The sequence below is a fragment of the Besnoitia besnoiti genome, chromosome VI (assembly GCF_002563875.1).
Source record: "Besnoitia besnoiti strain Bb-Ger1 chromosome VI, whole genome shotgun sequence".
In the NCBI taxonomy this organism is placed as follows: Eukaryota; Apicomplexa; class Conoidasida; order Eucoccidiorida; family Sarcocystidae; genus Besnoitia; species Besnoitia besnoiti.
The window spans coordinates 1,515,984-1,530,609 of NC_042361.1; the positions used below are offsets into that span (position 1 = coordinate 1,515,984).

The 14,626-nt window shown below is 56.0% G+C and overlaps 2 protein-coding genes across 2 annotated transcripts; both read left to right on the forward strand.

Moving 5' to 3' along the window:
* Window positions 1–1,378: 1,378 nt before the first annotated feature.
* Window positions 1,379–6,030, forward strand: BESB_066290 (uncharacterized protein; the record flags this gene model as incomplete). The annotated part of the gene is made up of 8 exons (XM_029365022.1): window positions 1,379–2,300; window positions 3,144–3,297; window positions 3,567–3,921; window positions 4,422–4,517; window positions 4,829–5,010; window positions 5,254–5,350; window positions 5,576–5,644; window positions 5,899–6,030. 8 exons carry the CDS (start codon window positions 1,379–1,381, stop codon window positions 6,028–6,030), a joined length of 2,007 nt encoding a protein of 668 aa, XP_029218605.1.
* A 2,679-nt stretch (window positions 6,031–8,709) lies between these two features.
* On the forward strand, window positions 8,710–11,787 carry BESB_066300 (SAP domain-containing protein; the record flags this gene model as incomplete). The annotated part of the gene is made up of 6 exons (XM_029365023.1): window positions 8,710–8,823; window positions 9,342–9,711; window positions 10,055–10,105; window positions 10,591–10,745; window positions 11,078–11,143; window positions 11,641–11,787. The coding sequence occupies 6 exons, from the start codon at window positions 8,710–8,712 to the stop codon at window positions 11,785–11,787; spliced, it is 903 nt and encodes a 300-aa protein (XP_029218606.1).
* Window positions 11,788–14,626: the final 2,839 nt, after the last annotated feature.

Genomic DNA, 14,626 nt, shown 5'->3' on the forward strand with positions numbered 1-14,626 from the left:
TTGTATGCGCTGACCATGACGCAAAGTCCGCGGTATACATACAGCCGTCCCTGGACTCTGCTTCGTCAGGTCGCGCTTCACCGCCCCTCTCAGCAGGTCGACTACGGAGATGGCCGCGCGATACGCAACTCCAGAAATACCCCGTTCGACGCCACCTGTCTCCGCCTGATACGTCGAGCCTTCGGAGTGGATTTACTCCTCCCTAGGATCTCTGTCCGTTGCTCGTGTGCGTCGTCTGCGGGCGTAGCCTAGCTGAGAGCACCATTTGGCGTGAGCTGCATGTGCGGAGACTTGTCTCCGTGTCTCCCTGACATCGCAGCGGGCACGCTCCCGCCCTTCTCGAGAGGATATTCCCAAGCATGCTGCTACACCGTCTTTGCAACAGTTTGGTCGTAGAGGACTCGGACCTGCAGCACCCTCTGCAGGGCAAGCGCTGCAACATCTCTCTGCCTCGCTATCGACCTTGGTAGTACTCTGTTTGCCCGGGAGGCTGCGTTCCCATTCGTTTTCCAATTGAACTCTTCCAGGTGCTTGTTGATTCCACAAGAAGCCACACAACGCCACTGTCTTCTGGACTCTGTGAACCAGGGTAAACCTACCGCGGCCTTTTTTTGGCGGGAACGACCTACGGGGACTAGTCGTGCCTCGCAGCAGAGTTTCACTGGGCTGCCTTCATTCTCCAGGACACATCCGAGATACCGTCTTTGACATCACGAAAGAGAGTTCAGAAACTCGTAAAAAGCTCTTTCAAAGCGGCGGCAAACCGCAGATGCGGACTAGCACGGCACGGTCGCTCTCTCTGCCTTCCTTCGTCCTCTGCTTTCGCGACCGACACTCCTAAGTTTTCCCCGTTGTTGTTGGTTTTTCTCACCACCATTTCAGATCTGCTTTCCATGCATACTGCAGCGCCGCTGCCCGCGGTATCGCTTTCGCGTGCGCCTGCTCACTCCCGCGTCTCTCCATCAGCTATTTCTTTGCCGCCATGTCTCTGCGTCGGTGACGTCGCCTGATTGCCCTCGGCCGCAAGTACGGAACGCGTTTAGTATCGGCGCCGCTCGAGGAATTCCTTCCTTTTTTCGGCTGGGTAGCTCATTGGGGAGGGGGATTCCTGTCTGAGGCGCAGCGCCTCATGTGGCGAACCCCTTACACACAGACTTGAGCCTCGAGAGCCTATTCAAGCAATTTGGTAGAGTGCGGGGCTTGCAGAGATTGTTGGCATTTCCTCCTCGGCGTGCCGCTTTGCTGAAGAATACGACGAACCCTGGAACACCTTGACATAGAGGCAGGGGCGCTTCAGTGTGTGCATCCTCTCAGTCGAGGCGAGCATTTTCTCTCTTGGGTGCCATGCTGGAAGATGACAAAGCGCCTTGCGAATACAATGCCGCTCTCAGGGCATGAATGGTCTTCGGTCTCCACACATGTTTCCGTAGTGTCGTGCGAAACGGCTCCGCGACTCCAGTCGCATCGTTTGCGGCCTCTGGCATGCGCCGCCTCCGACCTGTGTCTCCGGAGCGCCTGTCCTCTCTCTCTCCTCCGGTCTCTGGCGTTTGTGGAACTGAATGCTGTGCGCACCTCGCCTCTGACTTCAGCCCCTCACTACTCTGTGTCCTCGTCTGATTCCGCGTGCTCCGCCTTGTTCTTGCGTCTTGAAGCCCGGTGCAGCAGCGAGGCTGCTGCTCGCCAGCGAATCTTCTTCCGCCAGCATGTGGACGACGGTCGCCGTGCAGCACCTTCCACCCTCGGGGGCACCGCCCCTGTCCCAATTCCAGTCGGTTTTTCTTCGCGGTTGGCGTCAGCGGCGCGCTGTGACTCGCAGTCTCTCTCTTCTTCCCCTGCGTCGCACGAGCTGCAGGCGGCGTATTCTGCGTCGCCGTCCGTCTCGCCTTCCGCACCAGCCACCCCCCCTGGCTGTGGGCTGACCCCTGCCGACGCGCCTGGTGTTTCACTGTACGCCCGCCTGTCTCTTGCGCCATCGCAGCCTTTTGCTGTTGCCGCGAGCACGTATTCTACAGCCTCAGCGTCCTCTTGGCCGTGGCGTTCTCCGTCGTCGCTCGACGTCATTCCTGCGTCATGCAGAGGGACCGCAAGAGAGGAGCGAGAAGCGGCTGGGCGTCGCGAGGAAGGCCCGCGCGCAGAAGCTTCAAGACCTCACTCAACCGCAGACATGCAGGGAGGAGAGGCGCACTCTGGCGACAGCAAGAGGCCAGCGGCTCAGAAAAGCGCGTTGGCCTCGGGCGTCGCGGCCGTCGTCACGTGCTGCGTTCTTCATCCTCTGGATCTGATCAAGACGAGGCTCCAAGGTGAGAGTGGCGGGAGAGATCCAGGAGGTCTTCAGAACTAAAGGCGGAACGACGTGCACATTACACAGCTTCTCGCTTTCCCTTGGCCTCGACGGTTCGGGTGTCTATACCCTGGAACGTGTTTTCCACGCTTCGCCCACCTCGTGAGTCTCTCGTGGCTGCGCGCGAGCTGTGTGTCAGTCCCGGCCTTTGGCTCCACATGTGCCTGAAACCGTCCACACGCGTCTCAGTTCGTCTCTCGAGCCTCGCTCGGCAGCCTGCCTGTCGTGTGCGCTTCAGTGTTTTTGATATGGTGTCTCTCTTCTGTGTTCGCGGCTGCCTCTCTGATGTCGCGGCGCTGTTTCTCTCCATCCCGCGGCCATCGCGTCTCTTGGCTTTGCCTCTGTGCGCCTTCACTCGCCTTTGCCGGCGTATCCATGTGCACATGCAATCAATCGGTGAGGGACTTGAAGCTCTGCTTCGCTCTCCACGCATATGGAGGCCGCTCTGCGCGTGTACGAGGGGGAAACGCAGAGTGCAGGGATCTAAGCGTCCGCCAGCTCATGCAGATGGCGGCCGAGATGCCGGCAGCACTCGCGCCGCGACGCGAGTCGTGCGATTCGTCTGCTGCCTTCCGTGAAGAAAAAATGACGTTTTGTAGCATCTTCTGTAGGTATACCACAATGAAAGTCGTAACTTTCTCTCTATATAGAAGTGTCCATATATATATATATATATATATATATGGAGGATAGCGGCAGTCCGGCGGACTTATGAAGTCGGGTTTCGTTACTCGGCAATTCCCGGTTTGCATGCCGTTTGCTGCTTCGTGGGCTGCTCGATGTGAACTTTCGTGGTGTTCAGTTTCCGCCATTACGAAGGGCGCGATTCCCAGGTACTCGTCTTCCGCCCAAGCAATTCGCGAGATCTGGAAGCTGGAAGGCACTCGAGGCCTTTGGAAGGGCGTGACGGCAACTGCAGCAGCATCAGGCATTTCGTGGATCACCTTCAGATATCTGTAAGACTGACGCTAGAAATCGCGTGCCGAGGCGTGCGTATATGGATTCGGAGTGCTTAGTCGTCCGCGTCTATGCGCATCGAGTTAGCAACGCAGGACACAGCGGCAGAGGGGGCACAGAAGGCTGCGGCTAACGTGGCGAGTGAAGAAGAGAAGAAAAGGCGACGGACGAAAACCTGAAACGGGCACGTGGAGCACCGACGCGCGCATATGCCGGAGCATAGTTGGGATGTGGATGGCGTCTCAGATTTGTTTGCTTGTCGCTTCAGCTTCGATTCGGGGAGATATCATCTTACGTCTCTCCCGGCGTTCTCCTCAGAAGGCGTCGCGACCTCGCGCACGCCTTTACCCGCTTCTTCATCTTCTGTTTCGCCTTTAGCGGTCGCGACTTCGTCGTCTGTCTCTCCCGCTGCTTCGAGGCCCCCGGTTGACGATGTGACGCGCACGCGTCCAGCGGACGAGCCGTTGCTTGGGAAGGCAACAAGCGGAGACGAGCAAGAGACATCGCGGATCGGCGTCGTGGTCGCCCCTGGGACCGCTGGCTGTTCAACGCAGGATCAGCAAAGAAAACACCGAGATGGACAGCAACAGGGCGGCGACACTGTCGCGTTCCGCGCGAATCTTGTGAGAGGCAACACCCGCGGCGTCAGACGACTCGCTCGCCGTTTCCGCGTTGCTGCATCAGCGAACAAATGGAAAGGACATTAGTTTGAGCGGCTGGTGGGTGGCTGCGGTCTCGCGTGTATTGTCGGCTTCTCCACACCTCGTGCGGACGCCTCACGTAGTTTGCCGGCGTCGCCCCTTCTCCGCCGTTCCGATGGGACAGCGGAGACCGCACACACCATGAAGGGCGTCTGTGTTGGTCCATGCTCCATGCGTCCTGTTTCGTGGCGCTATCCAGCGCGACGAACTACCTGACGGCTGGTCTGCCTCGGCGAGCGGACAGGGGAGAAGAGTGCTTGTGGTGTCTGCTCGGTGCGTCGCCAGCGCGTTTTCACCTCGCGTGCTGCGTCGCCGCTAGGTGTATCCCCGCGGCTTCACTCAAGAGCGATGGCGGGCACCGGGCATCCTCTGTGGCAGCATTCAGTTCTCTGCCTTCCTCTCTCTCCACTTGCTCTTCACAGGTCGCCAGCATCGTTGCAGGCTTCCTCTCCACTCTTTTGACGCACCCGCTGTGGCTAGTGAAGGCCCGCATGGAGATGCAGGCGTATGAGACTCAGGTGAGACGAGAGCAAAGGTCGCGAGCTGGAAGAAGGTACAGGGCGGCGACGAGAGAGGAGAGATAGTAGCCCAAGGCGGCTGAGAAGGGACTGATCGCGGGCTGGAGACACGAACGATGACGACGCGACAAGGACAGGGGTGCGGCGGTGGGGGGGTGAGGCGAGAGACAGCCGCCGCGAAGTGCCCGCGGTCGACACGAGTTTACCGATTTGCCGTTCATCGAGCGAGATTCCTTCGCTTCCTTTGTCACCCCGTGTCTCGGCTGTCTACCTGCCGCGTTTTCCCCCGTTTTCTCCTTTCTGTTGCGCAGGCGATCTCCGGGTGGCCGCGCTACCGGGGGCCGCTTGACTGTCTCCTCAGTCTCCGGCGCACTGGCGGGCTGCCGGCGCTGTACGCGGGTCTGGGCCCGGCGATTATGCTGGTGCCCCATGCCGCAGTCCAGATCATGGTCTACGAGGAGATGAAGAAGCGCGCAGTCCAGACTCCCGAGAGGTAAATGCGACCTGGACTGCAGTCGATATGGACTAACGGGAACTCGCGAAAAGCGCATGCTGCCGGACGTGCTTCGATGCGCCTCTGTGTGCGGACGTGAGCAGGCGGCTCTGCATGCAGCTTCGTCCAGACGGCGGTTCTGTTTGCTTGCGTGTGAGCCGGTGCCCGGCCGAGAGTTGGCAACGCATGCGTCGGGGGCTTCTATTGCCGGCTCGGCCGGTTCGATGTGTGCGCGACCTGCAGAGAGCGAGACAGCGATTCAGGAGGCTACGGCGTCAGGCCGTTCATTTGGGGCGCGGCCTCCAAGTGCGCGGCCATCACAGTCACTTACCCTCTTCAGGTACAGCTAGTTTTAGGAAGCAGAGCGGGGCATTTTGTCGAGGCGCTCGAGACACTTCTTAGACGCCTGGATCGCCCCGACAACTCGGCTGTGCCATCCTGCGCGTATCTAACTCTCACGACTCGTGCGTGAGGACGCGTGCGTTCTTAGAAAAACGTCTCTCTGCGGCGGTGCACCGTGAGATCGTCTGGTGTGCTGTGGACGCCACTGCGTTGCGGTCTGCAGGTGCTTCGAGCTCGGCAGCAAGTCGCGAATTCTCCGTATGCAGGGAAAAACTCTCTTCAGATTGCTGGCGTAAGTTGTCCAGATAAGAAGCCAAAAGAACGAGAGTGAGCCCTGCGCTGTCGGCGTTCCTGTGGATCGGGCTTTGGCTCCTCGAAACGTGCCGTAGACCAGGCGGCGCTTGACAGTGGAAATTCCGGAGGCGTGAGGCGTGGAACAGCACGGCGTTCAGGGTTCGAGCGGGACCGCAGATCCCAGGTCGGTGTGACGTTTCTGTGTGAAGACTGTGCTGTCTACGGTGTGCTGTCTCTTTTCTCGTCTGTCAGCTCATGCTTCGCAGCGAAGGCTTTCTATCTCTCTTTGGGGGCTACTTCGTCCATCTCCAGCGCGCGTGCCTCCAGAACGGCATCATGTTCCTCCTTTTTGAGCACCTCGTCGGGTCGCTTCGCTCGCGCTGATTGACGAATGCCTCCCTCCTTCAAACGCATCGCAGGCAGGGAGATTCTTTGCGGCCCTCAAGCTCAACCTGGCGCCTACTGCAAAGGATTCGGTATACGTAACGTGTCTGTCAAGAACAAGCAAGTGAACTGCGTGTGTGTGTGTGTGTATCTTTTGGCGTTTCCGTGCGTTCCATATTGGCTTTCAAAGGGAAATCTAGTTCTGGCATATGTACACCGTCATCGTCTCAACAGCGCAGATGTGAATAATTCGTCAAGCCGATTGGCAACCAGCGTCAGTGCTGGTGCAAAGGACTCGGCATCTAAAAAGTAATGAAAGCACATTTCAGGCCACTGCCTGGGGGAGAGGGCAGATGTGCTGGCGTATATGGTGGCTCTACAGCCGCCTCCTGAAGAACGCAGCTCCGCGCCTACAGGTTGTTTTGCAGAGGCACATAGTCAGGCTCATCTGCTAGGGCGCACATAATAGAAAAAGGCATGAGAAGGGTTCCACGACGTTATATATATATATATATAAACCCTAAACCCTATATATATATATATATATATATATATATATATATATATATAGAGAGAGAGAGAGAGAGAGAGAGAGAGAGAAACAGATCGATGGATAGACTGACACATAGCGATATATAAATAAGGCAAGAGGGGGAGACATTTGTTTCGCTTATCACCTGGTACAGATGATCTGCATCACGCTCACAAGATAAAAAGACGAGCCGCTGGACGTGGATAGGACCTACTGCATCCCTTTAGCTCTGGCGGCAGTCCTGCAGTTATGAGTGCTCTACCCCTCTTTTTAGCGCACGTCACCATTACGGTACATGCTGCGGTGGAAGCTTTTAAGAGCCGCGCACTTGTTCAAGGTTCTTGAAGGCGCAACGGAAGCCCAGATTGCCTGCGCCGCGGGCGATGCAGGTGTTGGTAATACGGTTCAAACATGGCGTCGTTCATTGGGGCGCCAGGCTTGGAGAAAGGGCACTCGCCGTATACTCTGTATTTCAGTGCCACCCCTGGATATTCATTGTCTTCGTCTCTGTCTGTACAAATACATGAACAGGGTGAGAGATCTCTAGGGGCAGCGTTATGCAGGTTGCTTCTCTGTGCTGGTCTACACGGAACCGGCATGTGCCATTGCAGAGAGCCCGTCTCGGTGCTTCTAGTGACCTGGCATCGATTTTAGCATTTTGAAAGTGAGTGGATCGCAATAAATCATCCTGATTTCTGTCCTGTAAGAACGGACCGCTACTTCGCGAGGGGATTCCCGCAAAGAGGCGTCGGCAGTATTCTCTGTAAGAGATTGTGCTTCGTAGTCTAGGGGAAGCGAGAGCTGACCCGTTGAAGGGAATGCACGCTGTCAGCGCGTAGCGGCCTCCATATTTGTCGATATTCTTTTATTTCCAGCGTGTGCGTAGGTTTGTTCAGATGGAATGCATGTGTATTCGTGTGTGTTTTTGGTATTTATCAAGCCTCAAGGTACGTAGACGCGGGGGGCGCAATATAAGCCGAGGCGGGGGGCGAAGTCGCACTGGGCGAGTGGAATCGAATTTTTGGTCTTGTTGGGATTCACGGCGGCACACGACGTATCGCAAAACAGCGGTGCCTGGACTCCTTCTTCCGCTTCCAGAGACGTTAGGTGCTTTTCGTGCTCGAGTTTTTGCAAGTCGTGGACGTTTCGCATTTTGCGTTCTGCTTCTCGGCTGTGTCGTTTCGTGTCTACGGTTGCTAGTCCGCCGCGGCGAGCGAGGGACGACGGCCCTACTAAAATTTATTCAGGAAAACAAAAAACGAACGGCTTATTTGCTATTTCTGTTTCGTAACGAGCAAGGATATCGTGAACACAGTGTTTCTGAGAGCCTTCTACAGCCTTCTTTCGGCTTTGCGAGTCGCATGCCTCTCACGCGAACAGACGGCACACAGAGACTGACAAAGCTTGTTTCTTTTTCGGGGCCAGGGATTTTGATGTGCCTCTTCCACACTCCCTGTATCGTGGACGCCCCAGAATCTCCTGACTGCGTCGTTTTCGTCTTCCCTAGTGCCCAGCGACCTCCGTGCGTTGCCTCGCCGTCTCGTATGAGTCTGGCGCTGTACTGCGCGACCTTTACCGGACTAACCGAGGCGCTTGTACTTTTCACTTCGTTTTCCATCTTCACCTTCTACGTTTGAGGATAGCGCATTGCTCTGCCTCTCGACCCGACAGTGCTTCCACGTTTCAGAGGTTGTCACTTGACGAACCAAAATATTTTTCCCCTGCCGAATCCGAGTCCGGAATTCGCGACCACTTGCCTTGAGCACGCGTCTTTCACTCACGTCCTTCTCCCGTCCCGCGCCAGATTATCTCCTTCACTGCTTGCAGAACACGCATCCTTTTGTTTGTCCACTGCCGCTGTTCCTCTCGGCGGGTACCTCCTTTCAAAGTGACGTCTCCTTCCGTACTGCGCAATCACATTTCTGTTTGCCCCTCGGAGGGCTATTGCCAAGCCCCTTTGCACAGAGGCAGTCTCTGCCTTGTTTGCTTGCTCAGCGGAGCTTCTCGAGTTCACTGCCGCATTACTCTTACCTGTGTGTGCATCCCGTTGGTGATTGCCTCGACGCCTCTTCCTGTGCTTGGTTTCCGCTCTTCTTCTTTTCTCGGCGTTGGTTCCTTTTCTCGGCATTGTTTTCAACCTTTTCAACATGCCGACGAGTGGAGAAAGCAGCGCTTCGGGCGCCTCCGCGTACGCGGCCATGAAGGTCACTGAGCTGAAGGACCTCCTAAGCCAGAGAGGCCTCCCAACGACGGGCAAGAAGGTAACTCGAAGTGCATCTCCGGTCGTGAAACAGTCTCGAAAAACGAAGATCGGGCGGTGAACATGCTGCCACTCTCGCGTGCAGGGGCGTCGACCAAAGGCCTCGAGAGCGAGATGACCTGCGACATGCAGAGGCGCCGTAGACGAGGTTTCGCCCAAGATAGGACGCCTATATACACATACATATTTATATGTTATGTATGCGGTAGCAGGGCATCTCCATAGACTCATACGTATTCAGTGCTCCTAGAGGAAGTTCAGTTACGATATGCTGCCTAAGCGAGGAGTTGCGGGGCACCCGCTGCAACCCTCCCGTTTGGCGAATAGAAGAGTTGAGACCGGCTGTAGACGCTTTTCCTTTCTTCCGTATAACCAACGTCTTCACTGAGGCCATGCATCTCTGCGGAGGTGTACCTGACAACTGCTGTCCCCCGATGCATATACATCTATATGTGTATATGTATATATAGATCAAATATATATGTGTGTCTTTTGCCTCTCGCATTCCTTGTGCGCCAGACTGAGCTGATTGACCGCTTGCTTCAGTCGGACGAGTCAACCAGCGCTTTGAAGCCTGAGGCTCTAGCTGGTGCAGCGGAGGCCTCGACTGCTCTGTTGCCTTCCGCGCCTCTGCTGGAGCACGCGGCGGCGGGCGAGCTCGGCGACCTCTCTGCAGCGACGTTCGAAGAGAAGGGCGACGCCTGTTTCCTTCACACGCTGAACGCGGAAGGAGCCGGAAGTGCCGGCGGAAGCGCGCCGCAGGCTCTGCACATGGCGGGCACTCATGCGGCTGCGAAGACTGCGTCCTCGTTCTCGCTTGCGTCCGCTGCCGCAGGCGAAAAGACAGCGGCCGGCGCGGCGGGCACGCCAGACGCCGTCAGAATCGACAGTGCGTGCAGAGTCAGAAATCGTTCACCTGCAATGTGAAGTGCACTCGTGCATTTATCTATATGTACATCTATTTACCTGTATATGTATAGCAACTTGTCTGAATATCTGTTTCGCGTGTGCGCATGCTGAGGTATGCTTTGTGCCGCGTGAAAGAGAGCAGAAAGGAATGGAGCGGATATAGAGACCAGCAAGGCAAGGCTGATACACTCAGTAGGCAGGATTGTATGTCGAATGACTCGCGTTATGTATATAGCATTCCCCCACCAGTGCGTGTGTGTGTGTGTGTGTGGCTCGGGAGTCTCATGCACGCATTGCCTGCCATTTGCCGCGCTGCTTTTCAGCGAAATCAATGACGGAAGAAGAGCGCCGAGCGCTGCGCAAGGCGAAGTTCGGTAAGGCTGTTTCCTGTGCGTTGCGAGGAGTCTTTTGGTGGTAGGCGAGTCTGAATGGCCGCAGAGCCTGCGGTCTTCACTAGCATGCCTTCTGTTCAGCTGCTGGTGTTTTCGAGGCGAGACGACCCCCGCCTGCTCAGGAGCCCGTGCCGGTAACACTGCATCAGATTGTATGCAGACGCATTTCACTGACACGTTGGGCTGGAACCGAAACATATATACGTCAAATATATATTTATATCTATATATGCGGGGGAGGGAGGGGGGAGGACGCTTCGCGGGGAAGGCTCCCACACACAGCGCTGCTCTCGCGCGTATTCTTCTCCGTGCTACGGTCGTGGCGTCTCTGTGTATCCGTATAATTTCGCATAAATATATACACGATTTTTTCGCGACTTACGTGTCGGGCAGGCCTTATAGCGCGCAGCTATCCGTGGAGTGTGGGCGGCTTCATCTCGCCGCTGTCCGCGTTGTTCGTTTTTCAGGCGTGAAGACCGACGACGAAAAGAAACTCGACCGGGCGCGCCGCTTCGGGCTCTCTGTGCCTGAACTGGAAGAGGAGAAGAAAAAACTGCGCGCGGAGCGATTCGGCACTGCGGCCGCTCCGGCGGCTTCCAAGCCCAGCAGCATCGGCACTGTGGTGAGGGTCTGGTGAAGAGGAGAATGATGCCTTCTTCGAGCTTCTCTCCATGTAATCACGTTGGAGTATGCTCTACTCCACGTCCCCCGTATCGGCCGCGTCGTTGAACCCCTGTGTCTAAGCGCGTGTGTACGTGGCATGTCACTCTGAGACAGGTCTCCAAGTGAGAAGCTCCGCACATGTACTCGTGTATATCTGTCTGCGCGAGCTCCTGTGGCTGTTTGACTGTCGCATGCCGCTGGCCTTAGTCTGGAGGTTTGCAGACCCGTGCTTCCGCCTGCCTCGGGGCTTTGTCTCTCCACGGCGTTCGTTTTTTTTCTGTCGCTGTGTAGGCTGTGGATCAAGAGGAGGAAGAGCGACGCAGAAAGCGAGCGGAGCGCTTTGGAATCGTTAGCGAAGTGAGTGCTGGATCACCCGCCAGGCGCTGTGTTCAGGTAGCCGAAAAACCGGTGTTCAGCGAACGCCACAGCAAGGCACGCACAGCACACTATGTTGCATGCACAGTGCCGCTGAATGCCTCTTTTTTGTGTGCTGCGTCCATGTGCGGTGATTCCGCCCGTTGACGTATGGCTGCGCTTCTCACTAAATTGCGAGGCGAGGCTCGCTGCAGAGGAAGGGCATCACGTGTGAACATGGACGTGTCAGTTTTGCACGAAAGTGCTTAGCGCGGCACGTGGCGTGCAGACGTATCGACCACATGATTCCGTGATGCATGTGCTGTGCATGGACCGAGGGTATTCGCACGTCGTCGCCGGCGGAGAGCAGAAAACTCATTTGCTGTTTATCTAGTTATGTTTTACTCAGCCGCCTTTTCATGCCATGAGCTGCTCGCCTCTGTGTCGTCGCATCCGTGTCGAATTTCAAGTTGCTTGAGTTGCTTCTTGACTGCGTCCAGGAGGAGAAGAAAAGGAAGCGCGCGGAGCGCTTCGGAGTGTCATCTGAAGAAGAGAAGCTCGCCAAGCGGCTCCAGCGGTTTTCGAGCCCAGCCGCCGGCGCGCCCACCTCGACGACGGCGGCGCCAGTGAAAGTCACCGGCGCATAGAGTGCTGCTGAGTAGGCGCGGGGGAGAAAGGCGGCGAAATTGTGTGGATTTTTGAGTATTGACTTCTACCTCCGCGACAACGTACAGAAAAGGAAGGAACGTCAGGGATGATAGCACAGAAGACAGAAACGCTTCCACTTTTTCCGTATATAGCAAAGTGCATCTCTGCCGAGGCGAAACGAGTTTTTAGGCGGCCCTCTGTTGTTATTGGCTTTCTCTTGTTTCCCCGCTGAAGGGGACCGGCGCCTCTGAGGCTGTTGTGTGTCCTTTATCGGGCGGGTGCGTGTCGGGTTTCGTCCCTGCGAGAGTTCTCAGCCCAGAGAGAAATCTACTTGTCTGGTGCGTCTCCCGCTATGCACTGGCGCCTTGCATGTTGCTCTCTGCTCAGCCCACTTGTCTCTCTGCTCATTGCCCTGTGGCGTCGCTTCTTCTGACTTTCATGTCCTCCCGTCTCTCTCATGGGGTTTCCGCTTCTGGCGTCGCGTGCAGTGTCTTTCTGGCGCCCTTCTGCTTCGTGCAGGAGCAGAGCCTGGTCTCCTCTCTTGTTCACCGCAGGTCGTTTTCCTCACTGTCGCGTATTTTGGCGGTGTTCTATTGAAACGTGTTGACCTGCTGCTCCTGGCGGGGCTCTCCGACGCGCAACTCAGTCTGTGATGCTGCATATATGCCTGCATGTGTGCAGATACTCGGCTGCGCTGTTCGCGCGCGCGTCAGCTGCCCTCACCCTGCCCGCCGAGAAACGCGCCCGCACGACGGCGGACGAAACGTGGCAGAGCGTGTTCAGGTCTCCGTCTTCTCGCATCCACGTGTTGAGTATGTAGAGAAGTGTTTGTGTCTAATCGCCTGTATGAGCATGTGCCTTTCTGCGCCCTGCTGCAGGAAAGCGCGCTTCTACCATACCACGCGTGGACATCTACGCAAATGCGTACGTATATATATATATACACTTATATACATATATGCATGTGTGGAAATTGGGGTGGAGGTGACAATTTTCTCCTGGTTTCCTGGATCGGAGATCTTGTATGCATGTATATATATATATATATATATATATATATATGCATATAAAGCGTTCGATACACATGTGCGTCTTGGGTATAAGATTGACAACGCAAAGAAGGGAGGAGTGCGACTGCTTGGTGGGGGAGGATGAGGGCGGAGAGCAAAAGGGGTGAATTGAAGAGTAGAAAGATGACGCCTCTCCAGGGGCACACGAATAGAGGAGCTAAACATCGACGGCGAGATTGCCCGTCCCTTCGAGGTAAGTACAGACATCTATGCTCTCCCCTCGCGATCTACTTACGTCCCCTTTCAAGCCTGTTGTTCGCCGTTCCTGTGACTGTAGCCTGGATCCCTTTGCGGGATGTGTCTATAGATGTTTATACGAAGAGCTTCCAGTGGAGAGCGCATAGCTCTTGCGTCTACGCATACAGAGACAGCTGTGCCGTGTGTGAGTGCTTCAGTTTGCGAGACCGCTCAACGTTAGGTTAGACAGCGCAAGCAGACGGCAGCCGCCCATGCGGGGCGACGTCTGGGCGCGTGTAAAAATAGAAGCCTACATGCTTGTGAGTAGGAAATATAACGTATAGACGTGTCTTCCTTGGGCAGTCGCGGCGGAAGGGGGGAGCGGAAGTTCAAGTTGACTCACTGCCATCTGCCTGCCGCCTGGGCGGAAATCTGAAGAGCCTAGACGCGCAGGGAGAAGAAAGACAGAGGCGCGGATGGAGCGGAGGGAGAGAGGCACAACTGCGCAGGACTGCATGGCGAGCGCTGCCTGCGGGAGCTGCAGGTGGCGGCGCCCAAAGAGCGGAGGAGGAATGGTGACGTGGACACGCAAGACAGAAGGAAGGGCGCCACGAGACTGAGGCGGCTAAGATTAAGCACGCGAAAATGGAGCCGACAAGGGTCAGAGGAGGAACGAGGAGGGAAACGAACGCAATGGCACCGACGGAGGGAGGAAGGACCGATAGGACGCGTTGGGGGGGAGGTGATGGAGGGCGAAGAAGAGACGAGAGCGTTGATGAGGAACGCTCCTGGACGGTGAAGCAAAGTCTTCTTCACGTGGAAGAAACGTGCACGAGCAAGCTGAGACGGCGAACGGGTGCGGAATTTGTAGGTCACTCGGACTTTACATGCGAAGAGACACCATTCTTTTTCCTTTCTACAAACTTGGCACAGCCCTCTCTCCCTAACTTCCTTAAAGTACTCTAGGACACAAGCCAAATTCGCGCCGGCGCCTGACCTCACGCAAGGCGATGCAGCTCTCTTTCTTCCAAGTGCCTCTCCTTGGATGGGCTACTCCTGTCCGCCTTCGCGTCTAGGTTCTTTTCGCGCATTCTTAGGCGTCATTCCGATGCCACTTCTCCCATTCTCGAATTTTCTGACGCGCTGGATATCGCGCTTTGTGTAGACGTATGCACACACAGGATCAGGGGACTGAGGGTGCCATGCGTGCACGATGCCGACAGCATCACTTGCATGGGGCGTGTCTGGCTGCAATCGAAAAATCGGGAAGCAGAGAACCACTGAGATTTGATTCCGTAGGTTCGCTCACAGCGGCTAGCGCTGCCGCAGCGACGAACAAGGCCGTTCACTGCCTGCGAGAGTTGCCACATTGTCCTTGATCTACTTTTATAAATAGTAGAAACTCTATTATATTCAGTTAGATAATTGCTTCAAATGGAACGCAGCGCTAGTAAGCGAAACATCGGAAAAACCGTTTCCTGCGGTTGAAACGTAATCCGCCCTTCGAGGATGTCGTCGAGCCTGGGGTCTAAATACAGGACGCGAGCCATTCTCACCTGTTGTTTCTAGGAATTCGTACGCGTTATGTATG